At 40.4% G+C, this 17576-nt stretch overlaps 1 protein-coding gene across 6 annotated transcripts in view; it reads left to right on the plus strand.

Annotated features, from left to right (window-relative positions):
- The first annotated feature begins 7682 nt into the window (after positions 1 to 7682).
- Positions 7683 to 17576, plus strand: part of ptprk (protein tyrosine phosphatase receptor type K) — a 98673-nt gene continuing 88779 nt past the window's right edge. For all 6 annotated transcript variants that reach the window (XM_041063881.1, XM_041063880.1, XM_041063883.1 and 3 more), the window contains exons 1-2: positions 7683 to 7970; positions 14336 to 14359. In XM_041063881.1, the coding sequence (XP_040919815.1) occupies positions 7898 to 7970; positions 14336 to 14359 (97 nt within the window). In that variant the 5' untranslated portion in view covers positions 7683 to 7897. The remainder of the gene's footprint in view (positions 7971 to 14335; positions 14360 to 17576) is intronic.

Consider the following 17576-nt stretch of genomic DNA (forward strand, 5'->3'; position numbering starts at 1 on the left):
ACACACACACACACACACACACACTCACTCCCACCATCCACCTGTCGTTACCAGCTGGCAGATACACCTGGCTCACTGGCGTCAGCCAAAAAAATGGAATGTTACCATAGCAACCATATGGTGTTGGCTTGGCATGGTTGGCATTGTCATGGTAACAGCAGATCAGACAAGTGGGCAGTGCCAGCCTTATAGGCCAAGATGAATCAGAAACACACACACACACACACACACACACACACACACACACTGCTTAATGATAATGCTGATTCTTCAGAGCTTTAGAGCTCTACATAACGGCTACTGCAAGTAACAGGTTGTGGAAATAGCATGTGATTTAGTCAAGGTTTTGCTTTTTTCTCTATTTCCAGATGTTTTACATCTGCCTGTAGCTGCACCATGAAAGCTTTTTATATTCCCTATATTTGCTGCTGTAAACAGCCAATGTTGGTCTTAACCCAGAAAAATCCTCTTCAGCAACAGCAAAATGCAACAAAACAGAGCACTGATCTTACAGATTATCACTTTAAATCAGGGTCACTGCTTTTAGCAAAGCCATTCTCTGGACAGAAATACAGCCAACTGTGTCTGCCTTGGCTGAATCTGTGAGCAGTGTGAGCAGTGTGAGGAAAAATGGCCACAGCTGAAGTGTGTACTAACCCTTCCCTCCCATGGCTGAGCGGACAGGCTTTGCATAGATGGGTACAAGTGCATGTGAAGCAGCTAGGTCGTTAAAGACCGATTAAGAAATTAGAATACTTTGCACAAAAACACGACACAGGTTTTTAAAAAGTGCAAATAAGAAATTATGAGAAGAAGTAGTACTTTTTCAACACGTTCAACAGCTATTTCACAAGGACTTTATGTCCTGGGTTAAATTTAACATTCTTGGCCATGTCTTTTGTCACATAGCTTCTGTAGGCATGCACGTACATTGGCAGGCAGGCACAGAATGTAAATTTGGAAAAAAAAAAAAAATTGGTACAAAAATAAAATTCAGCTGCTTCCTGCCTCCATAACGTGGAGAGGCTTACTGGCCACACTTCAGTGTCTGATTGTCTACCAGTTGGTAGAAAATATCATACTCGTTTGTATTGCTTTTAGGGAATCATTTCTTTTCCAGTGCTGTGCAAGCAAACCCAGCATGCAAAGACATATCATTTGTGTGGTTCGTATGTGTTTGACTGTGGTTTTATTTTGGGAAGGTCTGTTGTAAGTACACATTAAATGATTCAATGCAGGTTTATTCATCAGGAAAAACATTATTGCTGCACAGGGTGTGATTTACATGAACTGAGGAAACATAACTTTATCCTGGAACAAAACTGTGGTTTTAGCATAGACTACAGTGGACAACATTTTTCTTGTACAGAAGGAAGTGAATCAAAGCCGTTTGTTGTATCTTTGATTCACAATCAAGTTCACAGACAGGTTGATGATCTTCCTCCTGATATAACAAAATTGCTTTCAAACATTTTGGCATCCACCTTCAAAGGGAAATGAAGTTACAGATAACTAGTGGCTTCATCAGAATATTTCCAGTTTTTCTTCAGCTAGTTGTTGGACAACTCTGCAATATCTGTCCACACCAGTGAGCACAGTACCCAGTGTTGTACTGTGTGGAAGGATGAGCTGAAAAACTGGCTTCAAGTATGTTTCTAAGTAATTGTGTGCGAGTGTAGTAAGAGCTCAGAGTATGCAAAAGTGCATATTTGTGTGCATGTGTGTTTGCACACTCCCACACCAGGTTGCATACCTCAGACCTGAGAATGCATGAGAGAAATAACTCTCGCAGACTTTCTCTCCCTATCTGCCTTTTTTTCAAATATAAACACACATACTCTCTCTCACACACACAGCAGTTCCCTACCATAGCTGCGACCTTGAGACTGAATATGAGCATGCATATCTCTCGCACACAGACACCAAACTGTAACTCTGTGTATGTGTGTCAACATGGAGCTTTGCCAACTCTGTCTGCAAAAAGAAACTATTCTCTCTTCTCCTCTCTTCTCCTCTCCTCTCCTCTCCTCCTCAGTCACATGCAGAATATTTTGCTGTTGTCCAGAGATAGCAAACAACCCTTTGGAATTGTCTGAATAAATAACTGTAGACCATCCAGTGATGAGATCACACCAGCCACGGCACCAAATTGGTGGCCCCTTGCCTACTTCCCCCACTTCTGGCACCCTTGCTCGTGCCACACCCATCTTCGAGCTTCATTGGCCTTCATTTTGATCTCAACCACACACCTGTAAAGTTGCATGACTGCATTGTTTTGATGCTATAATAATGCAAAATCCATCCACAGACAGACAGACAGACGGACGGACGGACAAATAAACACCTGCCAAATTACACAAAACTGCTTCTGTGGCAGTTTGCTCATGAAGACTTAGTGGTGGAATATGGATTATGAAAAACAAAATTTTTGAGGTAGAAAGTGATTTAAGGTAGAAAGTGACATCTTCTTCCTGCCTGCTAAAAAGACTTTTTGTTTTATTTAATGTTTACTAATTTTTGTTCTGTCCCTATGTTTTTATTTACTTTACTTTTTATTTAATTCTTTTCCTCTTGGCCTGTGGCCTTTGGAAATTTCTGCACATTTTCATTTTTCCTCTTTTATTTTATTCACATCTGAGGTGGGTGAGGCTGCCATCCTTCCCCAAACACAGATAAGACATGATGGACAATGGATTATCAGAGGTAAACCCAGCTGCCTTCCTCTGTCACATCTGCACTAATTGTCGAGGAGGGAAGGATTTTTAAGACATTTTCTTCTCTTTTTAATGTCACATCATTAAAGAGGACAGACTAACCCTCATAAAGTGGCATGCTACTTAAACAAGGGTACTGTGTCCTTGTCCAAAAATAATTTTAGGTCCAGTGTGGTGCCTGAGGTGAATTTCAGTCCTCAGTAATTCACATTAATTCTCAGTAATACAAGCTCACAAATATACAAACAGATCCTCTTACCAAAGCTGCTCAAATCAATATTATTATATCAACAATGGATCAAAACTCTGTAATGCAATAGGATCCACAGAAGATTATCATCAGTCAACTCTTCAGTTAATCTCAGCAGTATAGAACCTTTTTTTTTAATCACCTTTTAGCTGATTGTTTTGGTTTTCCGACCCACAGCTTTATGGTTTTGGTTCACTCTTGCTGCTCTTATCAGCCTTATTTCTTTCCTTTTCATTAAAAAAAAAACTAACACTCTAGTTGTATCTCCGTTTTATTTAGCTATGTGGTGAGTTGTTTGGTATGTGCTGCTTTGATTTTTTTCTATATTAAGGGTATGAATCATTCCCTGGAAAGCCCTTCTGTGTTTTCTAGATTTTTTTAGACCTCATCACTTTTCTTCTGTTTTGATAAATCAGCTACGTCTTTGTCACATCCGAGGGCAAAATCCCAGGAATGTCCAGTGTCGAGTTCTCTGAATAATAATTTAATTCAGCAAGTTTTTTTTTTTTTCCGTGGTGACTCATGGTGATTGAAAGACTTTTAGGATTGGAAGCACTTCATATTCATCACAACAGAGTGAAGGTTGCATCTTTTATAAAAGTAAATGTTAAATTGGTGCTTCAGTTCACACTCAAATCAGATTTAAATTTCTAGTTACCAGAATTGAGACCATTTCATATACATTACAATGATGTAACAATTCAAGGCTTTATCCAAAATAGAAAGGACAGTCTGGGGTGGCCTATAAGGTTCAGTCTGATGGATTTTACATTTCCATTTTCTACTTTCTGCTTTCTGAATGTACCTGAACCAAGAGGACATCAGGGAAAGTCAGCCTTGACTTTTCTGTGTCTATCTTGAAGTACAGCAAATGACAGACAGACAGTGAGGGAAAGAGTTGTCCTAACTTAAGAGGTGGGTATAAAATAACAAGAGAGCCACAGAGCTGTCAGTCAGGCAGCGGTGAGAGAGACAGTGGAAAAGAGAGAGAGCTGGATGTACTGTATATATCTGAGGCATAACTTGATTTGGTGAGAAAACATGACGTAGCGTCTACAGCGATGCTAGCACCTCTGGCACAGCAGGGCTTTGAGTTAATTGCGAACATCAGCATACTAACAACCTCACAGTGACACTGTTAATATGCTGATCAGTAGCAGGTATAATGCTTACCATGTTCACCATCTCAGTTTAGTGTGTTAGCACTGGTAATATTGGTAATGTTGACTAGTCAACACCAAAACCAAATCACAGCCAAGGCTGATGATAAAGCCTTATTATCAGATTATAAAACTTTGAATTTTGGCCTACAGTTTTCATGTAGGAGACTGGTGTTTGCATCTTGTCACAATCCTGCAATTTTTATTTTTTAACAACAAACATCATTTTTCCTCTAACTTTACCCATACTGTATTGAATTGTACTAAACTGAACTTAGGAATGGGATGAAAAAAATTACATCACTGTATACAATCCAGGTTTTCCAGAATTGTCTGATATTTATGTTCAAGTCTGGCGACAAGGTTGGGCTAAAAACACAAAGTTTTTTCTGCAGTCCATCACAGACCAGACATTGGACAGCACACTTGGTCTCAGAATTGCACTGTGCTACTGGTGAGCTCCAGTGAGTGCTGTGACAGCCTAGATTGCTGGAAATTGCCTGCACAGGAACAATGTACCTGCAACGAGGTTGAACAGGGCCTTCTGATGGTTCCAAATAAAAAAAAATCTGTTTATGCTTGCTGTCCATTTTCAGCACAGGGAAATGTTCGTGTAGACTAAGTTTCAGTCAAGCAGATCTGTTATTACACAGCAATGACTACCTGCCATGTTTTTCTCCCCTGGCTTTTGCCACCTGAAGCTAGATAAGAGATGCAACATGATAGTTTTGTTTGATGTTAGGGATAAAAAACAATGGTGGGAGAGATACAAACATCTTCAAATCACTGCAGAACAGAATTCATACTGTGAAATACAATGTGTGGTACAAATTCTACTGAAAAATACAAGAACTAGAGAAAAGATGTTTCTAAATAAAAAACATAATAATAAAATCCACTTTAGCACATCTGTCACACGTTGATCTGTATACTATATACAGTTTACCTGTGCAAACTCATTTCTGTGTATAAAGTACAGGCATATGTAGATGATTTAAGCTGTACACAAAGCAGCAAATGTAAAAGCTGCCTGTGTCAGTGCATACAAAGGTATGGTATGATAGCAATGTGCCTGTGAAAGTGACTGCAAATAACCACCTGAGGTGTGCAGCTTCAGCAAACATAAAAGGATGCACTACTGTGTATAACAGCAGGCCACAGGACACTGTGCAACAACAGCAAATTCACATTTTAAAGCAGAGTAGAAACATCAGAGTGATATATGGTGACCCAAGTTTATTTGAAGGCCACTTACAATTCCAGGCCAAACAATCACATTTACTGTGCACTTTAGAGGACAGTAGGAAAACATCTGTAATTACCAGCACATCAACAATCCCTGCAGCCACCCTGTGAAAGTCTGGAAATGAATTTACTGTCTCTGCAGTGACCAAAGTTTGTCTATGTAAATATTCTTGTCTCCCACAGCCAGAAACATGGGGGAGAAGATTGTTCACACCTTTTTTTGTGGGAGAGGTAACACTAAGAGAGACAAAACACACTGAGACAATATACACCTGTTCCCTGCTTGTATATTTCCATCCACACCACATATTTTTAGCTCAGCTGTGTACCAAATCAAAACATCTATTTTGTCTTTTTGGAAGGCCTGTCACGATGTTATCTGGCCCCACTCTGACAAGATCGACTGTCACCCCTGTTGGCAGATGGTGAAATGTGGTCGGATGATTTGTTTTTAATTCGAAAAGGAGCAGACAGAAACTGGTGCTAAAACTAGCATGTTAGCAACAGTACAGCAGCTGAAGAATGTGACTGTACAAACATGAAAATGTTTCGCAAATGTGTTCAAATCTCTGGTGAAACGGGGATATAAAGGTCGTCCTTCAACCAGAGAACATTTCAAATCATTTTGATAACAAGGTTTTAACGCAAAATCAAAAATACATACAGATGACATTGGAGATTCAAGTCTCAGTGCTCTGGTTTATGTCTTTGAAAAAGAAGATTTTTTTTGTGCTACAAAATTCTTTTATGTTTCTGATTGCTCTTTTATTCATGAGCTCAATTTACAGAAATTTACATGAACTGGAGTATGCTGGTGATTTTAATTTTATGTCAAAGCTTTTGTTGAACTGTTGTCGGGGGTCCAATACTTCTAAAGGAGTCACTGTTTATCAGCATGAATACATTTCAGTATGACAGTATATGGTTATGATTTCTCAGTTTTACATTTGCAGTTTCTAATTTTTTTCTTGGGCAGAGATAATAATGATTCTTACAAAAGGAAAAAGGTCAAACAGATAATGAATCCACCTTTCTCTTCTTATCTCTCTACCTTAGCTCTTTGTCTCTCTCAAATTCAAATGTGCTCTACTGGCATATCCATAATTAAGTAAGAATATTCTCAATATAACAGGTTGCTCAAGGTTTACAATGTAAGTGTGATTCACAACGTAAGGCATGAAAATGTGAAATATTTGCTACATTAACATTAACACTATACTGTGTGTACACAATATGAATCCACCAACGCTACAATATATACCATAATGAAATACAAAAATGTTTTGCGAATAAGGCATTGAAATGAAAGTAAGTTATTTACTGGTGGTGAAATATTCAGATCCTTCGCCTAAGTCAAGATAGCAATGTAAGAATGTGAAAAAGCATCATTACAAGTAAAAAACCTGCTTTCAGTGCTAAGTAAGTGTACTGAAGTATAATCAGAAAAATGTACTAAAGTACCAAAAAAAAAACCCTTATTCATTATGAAAGGTCACTTCCAGAATGCCATATTATATACATTTAATCAGTAGATTATTGTTATTGATGCATTAATATGTGGGCGACATTTTGATGTGGCGTGCCAAGGTGATTTTTTTTTTTTTTTTTTTTTTACTGAAAAGAGTGAAGGATGTTGTGAAGTAGAATTATAGAGTGGCATACAACAGAAATATGAAAAGTATAGTACAAGTAAGTAGAATATAGAATATCATGTGTCTCTTTAAATGTGTTTTAGAGAACAAAGGTAAATGATGGTGGTGATTCGGGGCCAGACTGAGATGCCCTGGGGCAAGGATTTGTTGTCGGGACCCCACAGACCCTCACTGTACACGGAAGTTTCATGTTGTTAATGAACATAATTGGTTGCAGCTTTATCGTACCATCGTGTGATGGTACGACACCACCTCTCTCTGGGTTTTGTGTGAGTAAATTTCTTGACATGAAAACAAACTGTATGGAGCAGAACTAATGTTTTTTGGGGGTCCCAGTCCGCTTTGCCTTGTGGTGATAAAGTTAACGGGGGGTAAAAAAAAAAAAAAAAAGTTTTAACGTCAATATTAATGTCTAAGGATGACGTAAAGAAAATAAATTCAAATTGAAAGCACGCGCGTCACCACACGACTCGAGAATTCCACGTTCTGTTACATTGTTTCTTTTAATTCTATTGCTTTTTAAACCAACTCCTGCCTCGTGACGTCACAGACTTTCTCTGCTGTGCTCGCGCTCCCTCCCTCCTCTCTCTCTCTCTCTCTCTCTCTCTCTCTCTCTCTCTCTCTCGCGCGCGCGCTCTCTCTCACTCCGTGTGAAACAAAGTGTAGTGTCCGCGAGAGCCCGTAGGAAGCGAAAAGAGAGAAACCGGAGAAAGGAGAGAATGGGGCGGCTGATCCCAGAACTACAGGAGGAATAATAACCCGCTAAAGAGAGAAATAAAGAAGACTTGAAGACGGAGAAGAAGACGGGGAAAGTCGCAGGAAAAAACTTCAGAGGGGAGAACTGTTACAGACTCAGACACGGCCACGTTTTAAAACATGGATACACTTTTCTCTGTATGCCTGGGACTCCTGTTTCTGTTTTCGACAGTCTCCGGCCAAATACCGACAGGTGAGTGCGACCGGATGAAAAACGGGACAGTTCAGAGTGTTTTCGGTGTGGCGAGAGGAAAGTTTGGACGGTATTTTCGTTTTCTCCATCTGGTTAAGCGTATGAATTCCTGACAGGTGTGTTTAGGTGTGGGAGAAAAGTTAACCTCGTCGCTGAAAATGCACCGTCGTGCCTGTTTAATCGCTTTTGTGCTGTTTTCAGATACCTTCGGATCTAGGAGCTTTTTTTTTGTTGTCACTGTTTAAAAAAACGTGAAACGTTTCTTTCTTTGCATGAAAGTCGTGTTTGAGCCAGTGCGAGATTGTCGGCTCTTGTTTGAATTCAGTCTGTTTGCCAAGTAGGCTGCGCTTACTTGCACAGATGACTAACGCTGACCTAATGCTTGGGTTGTGAACTCTTATGTTAAAGGTAGACAGCGACAAAAAAGTTGCAACATTTCTGTCTGGGTCTTTACATAGCTTCACAGGACTCAAACACACGAGATTTTCTGCTCAAATCTAGCAAAGCAGATCCGGTTTGAAGACCCAAAAAACCCAAATCAGCGGCAGTCACTTGCAGCCATGGGCTCACGGGCTACAACTGGCAACATATATAGCTTTTATATTGGGTTACCGGGCAAGAACATTCATGATAAGAAAGAGAGAGGGCAACATCGGTCACCGCTGAGCCGTGCAGCCTCGCAAGCAGCGCACGATTGGAGAAAAAGTTACTGTGTGCACGGAGATCACCTTCTAATAGCTATACTGTGCATGTAGTATCACAGTGAAGATCGATGTTATCTCTGTTCATTACAATGATCTCGTACTTAATGATGTTTCCATCCTGTGGCTCTTTCGTGCTGCGGTGCGGCGATGTGCGGCATTCAATAGCGTTAATCCCGATGTTTAGAGTACTTAAATGCTTGTAGGACTTTTTTGTTATTTACGTGCAATAATCCTTGGTGTGTTAAAAGTCTTTTCTAGAGGACTGTTGCTCTTTTGTATGTTCAACGGTCGGTTCGCTCCGCAAGCGCCGTGAGCTGTTCGCTCTCTGCAAACCAAATGATCCTCTCATACTCGAACTTTATTCTCGCTGCATTCAATAAAACCTAATGGTTGGGAATACAGCCTGTACGCCTGTACTGCCTGTTTGGTGAAGGAAATGTTGTGCCGTATGATTTAACTTGAGAAGAGAGATCCGTAGGATCAGTTACTTTTTCACTTTATAACCCGGTTTCATCCCAGGTTAAACTGTACACCAGTGAAATCTGTAAAGATTTATGGCGTCCGGTGGAATTTTATGGACTATCTGCAAGGTGCAGAGGGTGAAATCTAAACTCAGATAAGCACAGATAGTACATGCAACCGTGCGTATCACCATTGTTTTGTTAGGTAAATGAAATAATGAAAGGACCGTGACATTAAACTCTTTTTCTGTATTTTTCTGGAGATGCATGGAAACCGCTTTTGTTGTACTTGAGGTTGTTCCCCGACGCAAGTTTAAACAGTAACCCGCATCGGGAAGTGTGTCATTTGCTCCCTAGTCGTCCGTCTGGTCTGCAGAAACACGTATGCACTCCGGGAAGAAAAAAAGCTGCTGGGTGCTGCTGGGACGATGCTTTTGCAAAAAAAAAAAAAAAAAAGTCCCCCTAAACGAACTCGTCAAGGAAGTTATCCTGTGGCAGGACCGATCAGACTGGGAGAAAACTGCGTCTTATATACTTTATATATGTATTTTCTGCAGCTGTCGGTCTCCGCACAAGCAAACTCTCCCTACCTGTGTGTCTGTCTGCGTGGCTGCTGTGCGTTTTGTTTCCGCATTCAGCTGCTGTTTGACTCTGAACTCCAGCGCGGAGCGAGAGAGAGAGAGAGACAGAGAGGGACTCGTAGAGCTGTTTGAAAGCTGGCCTCGTTTTCTGCTCCAGTCTTCGCTTAGGCCTGTTAATGATTTGCATAGAAATGACACATTAATTACCACTTCATCTGTGTTTTATTGCCCCCTCTTCCACAACTCTCCCCACTCCTGTACCCCCCAACTGCCCCCCCCCCCCCCCCCTTCCCCTCCCTTGTGGCCATTTGGTGTCCTATGGGTAACAAATGTGTGGAATTTCTTTGAGGCCTCTTTGGGAATTTGAGTGCTGTTAATTTGCAAGTAAATACTAGTGACTGGATGCTGCTTCACACAGACTGGGAGGCTATCATTAGTTTGGGAATGGGGTTAAAAAAGAGACCTTAAAGCTGGTTGTGTTGTGGAATGAAAAAAAAGTATATATATTTTAAAAACAAGCTACAATAATAGTAATTTTAGTAGATATGGGAAAAGAATTAATTGCAACAAAGGGACCCAGTTTCTAGGAAGTAAGACGTAATTGTCATGTCCTCTTCTGTATATTTTGTGAATACTAATTGATGAAAAATTACAGAGCTTAAGAGGACAACTTGTCACATATCGCACAGTCACAAAAAGACCTCATAGTGCAGAGAGAGTGCAGGATATGCTAGATTTTCATAGATTGGTACAGCCATTTCTGTCCCTGACAGCACTTTTGTTCAGTAATTTCAATAAAATGTGTAACTGATGAGGCTGATAGGGTTAATAGGCGGATCATGAATACAGCCAGTGTGATGTGTCACTGAGAAAATGTGGCAATTGTTGGATCAGAAGCCAATAATGAAATAAATCACAGAGAATCACAGGCGAGATGTGTGTTTCCATGCAGCATCAGTTCCCGTTTCACTGGGAAATGACGGACAAGGACAAAAAAAATCAGTTGCAAGGACATAAAACTGTCCATCATGTCTTGTGAAAGTCATTTTGAGTTTCTGTAAATGTGTCTTTTCTCTAAATTTGTCTCATTTCTGTCATTATCTTCTAGTTTCCCATTTAGAAAGTTAAACTATAAATTATGGCATTTATGTAAATACGTCTCTCTCTTGTCTCTTCTTATCATGCTGTTTTGTGGCAGTTTTGTTTTCGCTTATCACTTACAAAGTCTGTGTAACAAATGTGAACGAGCATGCGTCCTGTTGCCTTTACGAAATCAGTAACTGACTTTATGTTAATTTGAAAACTTTCTAAATCTGTCTCCTCTCTGATCGAGTTGTGACACAGATTCCCAGCGTCTTTAATCTTAATGAAGTGAAATAATTGTTTTCCATTAGTGTCTCCAGACGAATTAGAGGGCTGCCGCTGCTACTGAACGCCACATCTGAGCTGGTTTAATTATAATTGTAAATTATTTTAGTATTTTGAACATTAGAACCAAGTTGGTTTAATTATAATTACTTTTCTGCTCCATTTGGAAGATGAAATAAAATTGTCTGTTTTCCCGGAGAAGGGCGAGAGAAAGAGTGATAGTGAAAAAGAGGAGAAGGGGAGGGGAAAAAAAAAACAAGAAATGCAACCATTGGTTTTTGGCCGTGGGCATGTCCTCCACTCAAGAGACTGTGAAAACGGCAGGAGGGAGTGTGCGTGTGTGTGTGTGTTTGTGTGTACATGTAGTGTGTCAACTCATGTGCTGTCACTTAAAGAGAAAGAGGGCGGCCGATGCTTTTAAGCCCCCCGGAGTACAGTGGTACACAGACGAGCATGTGAAATGTTTGTCTCTCATTTAGATTCACATGAAAATGCCTCATTCTACTCATGCCATGTAAAATGGCGCCAAATCAAAGGCCGTTTTATTTAATTTCTCTTTAAAAGTAATGCTTCACTTCGCCATCCTTCAGATCCATCTTAATGTCTTCTCCTCAAATAAAACGCCACTTTGCCCAGAGCCAATCTGCTTCTGCAGATTTCAATTTAGTGATAGATTCAAAAGAACCCATCTCTTTGAAAGTACTGGCTCATTTCTTCAGCCGTTTGGGGATGAAGTCTGCGTGCACACAAGCGTGTGTGTAAAATGTAATTAATCTGTTGAGAGAATTCATTAGCTAATCCCTCATTAGCATGTGTGCATGTGTCTGTGTATGAATGAATTTGAGGGTATGTGCTGAAAAATGGATTAGCGACACACAGTGACAGTGCAACCTTCTAGCCTCTTGCTGTTGTCAGAGAGTTGAGAGGAGGGAGACTGAGACCATGATGTGATTGACACAGGTTGTGACTCAGGTTTCCATTCACCACACTGTGAGAAAAAAAATGTATGTACTACATAACAGGGTGCCCCGCCAGCCACCAGATATGTTTTTATTAAAACATGCCACGAGTTTGTATTTTATTTTTGTTTCTGTGACCATATTCTAAAGAACACAACAAGAGGACATAATTAATTGATCACCAGTGATGCTGATAGATCACGGCATTTCCTTGTTGATTTTAAGCCCCCCTTCCTTTCTACTTTACTGTGTTTGGAAAAGTACAATTTGAGAATCAGCTGTGTATTGGTTACAAAGGTTTATTCAAATGTACTTTTCTCAGTGCTGTAAAGTCGAAATTGCACTATGTTGTGACTCTGTGGGTGGTGGAAATAACACTTTTTTGGGCTCAGCACATGGACAAGAAAGATGTGCTTTTGTTTTGCATACTGATTTAATTGCTGCTTCCCCAAAAAGATGGTATTTGTGATTTCCTAATTAATTAATCATGTCTCCTCTGAGCCACATCCTGGTGGTGTTCATCAGCCGCTATGGCGATAGAGTGGGAGAAACAATAGCCTCGACCAACATCTCTGTTTTGGACGCAGACATCTTGTTGCATTTACATATACCCCCAAACCTCCACTCTTTTTGTTATTTATTGTAAATTTTATACTTAAGCCAGTATACAGTATTCCTCATGAATTTCTGGTGTTTCAGGTATGTAATGCACAAATTGAAAACTTACATAAAAAAAGAGGTAGATGGGAATATAGCTAATGTTATTGGTGGGATTATCCTTAAGATACTGGTACATGATGTGTGTAAATCATTAGCCAGCAAGCAGGAAGTGAACCAGGAAGGTGGGATAGTCCCACTGGAAATGAAGGAAGGCAGCACATCCAAAACAAATCCAGAATCCCTGAAATATCACATCCCTGATGAATGATGGTATTAGTCCAGTATCATCAATCTCTGCTCTGCCCTGTTTGGCTCTGGTCACAGCTGTCGGTACAAGAGGGGCCTTGAAACACACTGCTACCTCACATACACACTCATACACATGCACACACACTCTTACACACACGGCTGGCTAATGACAGATTAAGTAATCAACACTCTCAGCTGATTAATTACATTAGAGTGTGCGCACACACACACATACACACATTACATTCTTTGCCTCACACAGACACAGATGTGAGCAGCCTCAGCACCAGTTGTGTAGTCTTGTGTGTGGTGATAATGATGTATATAATGGAGACATCCCTGATGTGTGTGTATGTGTGGAAGGGAGAGAGAGAGAGAGAGAGATTGAGGGAAGCAGGCAGGTGATGACAGTCTTGGGAAAATTATTATTTTTAGAGTTGCCATGAGGGCTGGGTGAAGCAGAGGGTAAAGGTTGAGGTCGGGCATGTGTTGGTTAAAGGTTAAGGTTTGTGTTAGAGAAACAGCTGTCAACAGATTGTTCGTGGCACTTTATCAATACCAGTTTGTGTGCATTTGTGCTCAATGAGAGGTTTCGTTTATTGTTTGTTTTTATTTAAGATAATTACTAAGCTTTACTGGCTTTTGGTTTATTTTCTTGCCACTGAGCTGTGTGTATATATATTAAGTCTAGGCAATCCTTGTTTCATTTAAGGAGACTTCTCAAATGTCTCAAATGCACTGTATTTTACTAGATCATGAGTACTGACCAAAAAAAGTTAGAAAACTTTTTTTTTGCCACAATCTTTATTCTTGCTAGTGACCTGTAGAAAACAACAAACCACACCGAGTACTTTACCTTCAAGCTAAACAGTTTCATATTTTTACCAGTAATGCTTGAAATTAAATATCCCGTAGATAGAAGACACATGTGATACATTAAAAACAATTATTTTTCCAAGTGGGACTACACTTATTTAAAAAAAAAAAAAAAGCTTAGAAACATAAACTACAAAGAATCTCAACTCCTTGTCTAAATATAGACACTCTAAAATTGGCAAATTGATCAAAGAATAAGAAAAGAAGAGTAAATCAAAAGCAAGCGTTGATGCCAGCTTATGATACTTGACATCTTTTGACAGGTACTGTGGACACATTTATTTTGGTTCCAATATAAACATGGAGGTTTGACACCCAGCCCTATGCAGAAGTTAAACATTGTGGATGAGACTATGTAATTTGTGTAATTGTTAAGGATCCACAGAGGGATATGCTGACTCTCAAAAGACACACTGCATCTCTTGTGTATGTGTATGTGTTGGTCTGTGCATGCTTTCCAATCTAATTCTGTCTTATTATTCTTTGCTTTGCTTCGATTGGACGCAGCTCACATGGGGCGCGCTGAGAAGGGTGAGTTATGACTGGCCAGCCAAGAGCTGAGCTTCATCCATCACCGTCATCATCCTCGTCGTAGCCTTTGGTGTTGTCCTAATTAGCCCCGTGTCTTCACCTTAACTTAAAGTTCATTTTTCAATGTGTAGACGTCTGTTGTAGTGATCTAATTGTTAGTTTTGTCATCCGTAGTCATCCCATCTTTTAGCTGATGTGTCTTTACTAACCGTCCCATTTTGACTTCATGCTCATTTAATTGTGGTTTCTGTAATTGTAAGCAGTCACACCTTGACACACCACCACAACCTCGTTTTTGGAATATTACTGACACCTTAGTATGCAGTGATATTCAAACATTTTCACAGCATGAAAATGTTTAGTGGGATCATGAACTATTTAATTCAGTGTTGAAATAGTTTCAGGTCTTTCAGGTCAGTTTTCTTCCTGGAAATAATTTCTTCAATTGCAAACTTGAATTGATGAAATGTTTGAACCTCTCTAGTGCTGGTTTGCTGTTGTCTGTCTTTGTGACTCTGCCAGCCTGGCAGCCAGTTAATCTATTTGCCATTTGTCTGTGTGTTTCCCTTCCTGTCTCTGTCTGTCTCTGTCTGTCTGTGTGCAGTTAGACAGCTGTTGGTAGGTTTAAAGTTTCCAGGTGCTGTTTGTTTAGTCGAGCCTGGTCTTTAATAAAGGAGCTCTGAGCAACTTTGTTCCTTCGGTAGCCGAATACATCTTCTCTTCACATAAGTATCCACTTAAGCCACCATGCATCCTCTCACACGTCTGTCTTTCTCTCTTTCACACACGCAAGCACTCACGACGGCTGGTAGTTTATGAGGGAGTTGTTTTTTTTGTTGTGAAAGTGACAGGTTAGTAAAATACACCACAGACGCTTCACACAGGCGAGACAGACAGGGAGATCTCTGTGTAACTGTAGAGTTTGGTATCCCATAAGGCTTTGCTGTGACAAAATCAAAGCTAATATAGTGTTTATACTTTATTTGCACAAATCAAAGGAAATAAAAATACTCAATTCCTTTTACACAAGGTCATTTTCTGGTTAATCCTTAAAAACTGGAAGAAGCAGCTCCGATTTTTTTTTCTACATTTCTATTTTGTGTGTGTGGGAGTCAGACATAGGATTTGGACTGCTATGCTTGAAAACACTAATTATTTGATACAGAAATAATAGAGACCTAATGAAAGCCCAGTGGGGCAGAAATACTGTCAGTTCATATTAAGCGGGACAGGTTCTTGATAATGGTTTTGACAAGTTCTACGTCTTCTCTCGCTAATCTCAGCAGATTTCACTCAACTCAGTCCCTGAGACAAAATGTGTTTGTGACTACTTTGATGGCTCTGCTAGTTCACCTGAGATTAACAAAAGTGTGGTATTTTAAAGGATAGCTTTAGATTTAGCTGATAATTCTCCCATGACTCCAAACAAGGGTGGAGATCCACCATCTTGTTTTGATGGTTTGTTAACAACCTCCATATCCAGTCAAGTTTTCAGTTTCCATCTTTACTTTGGGCAGTGGTTTTATTTGCATGTTGAGTAAATGTGACAACCAATCTGTAGCTGCTCTCACACATGCACTGCAACCCTGAACTTTTCTAGACCTCACCCGGAGGAGCTGTATGTGTGAACGCGAATGTCTGAATCAGTTGAACCGGACTTTACTCTGCCAGCTCCTTAATACAAAGTCTGTGTAAGGTCCCATTGAGCCGATCTGTGAATAGAGCAGGTCGTTGTCCGGAGGATTCACAGCAAGCGAGTGGGTGTGTCGATGACGTTTCTATCCTGCATCCTGCACGCCCTTCACCTAAACCAAATGGAGTATGTCCAGTTGGTGTGGACACACAGTGACAATCCACGGCTGCGTGCTGCATGTTGCAAGGGCAACTCCGTACATTGTCCAGAGTTTATATGTGAAAACGGCTTCTGTGTGTGTGCGTTTGTGTGTGTGCCTATACATGTGTATGTCGTATTGAGCTTCTCTGTGTTAGCTCTCTGTTGGACTGGATATACAGTATTCCTGCCCAAAGGGCTTGTGTGTTTGTGTCTGTGTGTGTAGCTATGGGCAGTGGCTGAAGTGGTTTACATTAGTACAGTTAAGAAGACATCTGTCATGAAGCTACATCCACACACACACACGCACACAGAAGTCGCCATAAGCAATCCATGAGCAGTATACCATAGAAAGTCTCATTCCTGATCTCTGTGTGTAGCCTCATGATAAAATCCCAGAGGACATTCTGCTGCAGTCACTTCCAGCCCTGAATGTATACACTGATGTCAAAAAGACAGGGACACTATTTTTACTCGCCTTACATTCCTTTCCGATAACTCTCCTCTGCTCTTTAAGCTGATTTCTGTTCAAGAGCAGTGGAAAGCTTTCGAGAAATATAAACCCCCCCCCCCTGTGTGTGTGTGTGTGTGTGTGTGTGTGTGTGTGTGTGTGTGTGTGTGTGTGTGTGTGTGTGTGTGTGTGTGAGAGAGAGAGAGAATCAGGGGCTTACAGACAGATGACCAGTCCATTAAGATTATCATCTCCATCCCTGACTATATATCTTCACATCACCACGGTGCTGGTCCCCTGTCTGTCTGCGTGAGCAGATTTAAATCTTCTATCAGATATTCCAGAGCTATCTTTTCCCTTTTTCCCTCTAATTGATGTTACACAGTGTTTTTTTATCTGTCTGCCATACTAAACTGTGTCCGTCTGTCTGCCTGCCTGCCAGCCAGCCTGCGCGTGTCCCTCCTGTCTGCCGATGACTAGATGACTGCAGACACATGGTCAGTCTGACAGCGATCGCGAACACGTATACGCACCTACAGTCAATCACTCTCACAGACAGGCTGTGTGTGGGAGTTTGGAGACAGACATTTAAATGTTGAACATCTGTCTGTCTGTCTGTCAGTTTTCTGGTTGGTCCGTCTCAGCCTTGATATCTGAAGCACTGAGATAATGTGATGTATAAGAAGTTCAGCGCTTTAGTAGCACGTTTAACAGACACATCAGAGTGCTTACATTCTAAATATATTCAGTAAATACAGTGGTGTATATCGTGTTGTCTTAATTGTCAGTTCCAAGACGGTATTTGTATGAATATGTAAGTAGCTAGTTAATATATGAGGATAATTAACCTTTGATATCATAATTCAGTGTCCTCCAACAGTATTTAACTTGCCACTTTACTGGTCGAGATATTTTGCAGAGAGCTAATCCCAAGG

The sequence above is a fragment of the Toxotes jaculatrix genome, chromosome 19 (genome assembly GCF_017976425.1).
Source record: "Toxotes jaculatrix isolate fToxJac2 chromosome 19, fToxJac2.pri, whole genome shotgun sequence".
In the NCBI taxonomy this organism is placed as follows: Eukaryota; Metazoa; Chordata; class Actinopteri; family Toxotidae; genus Toxotes; species Toxotes jaculatrix.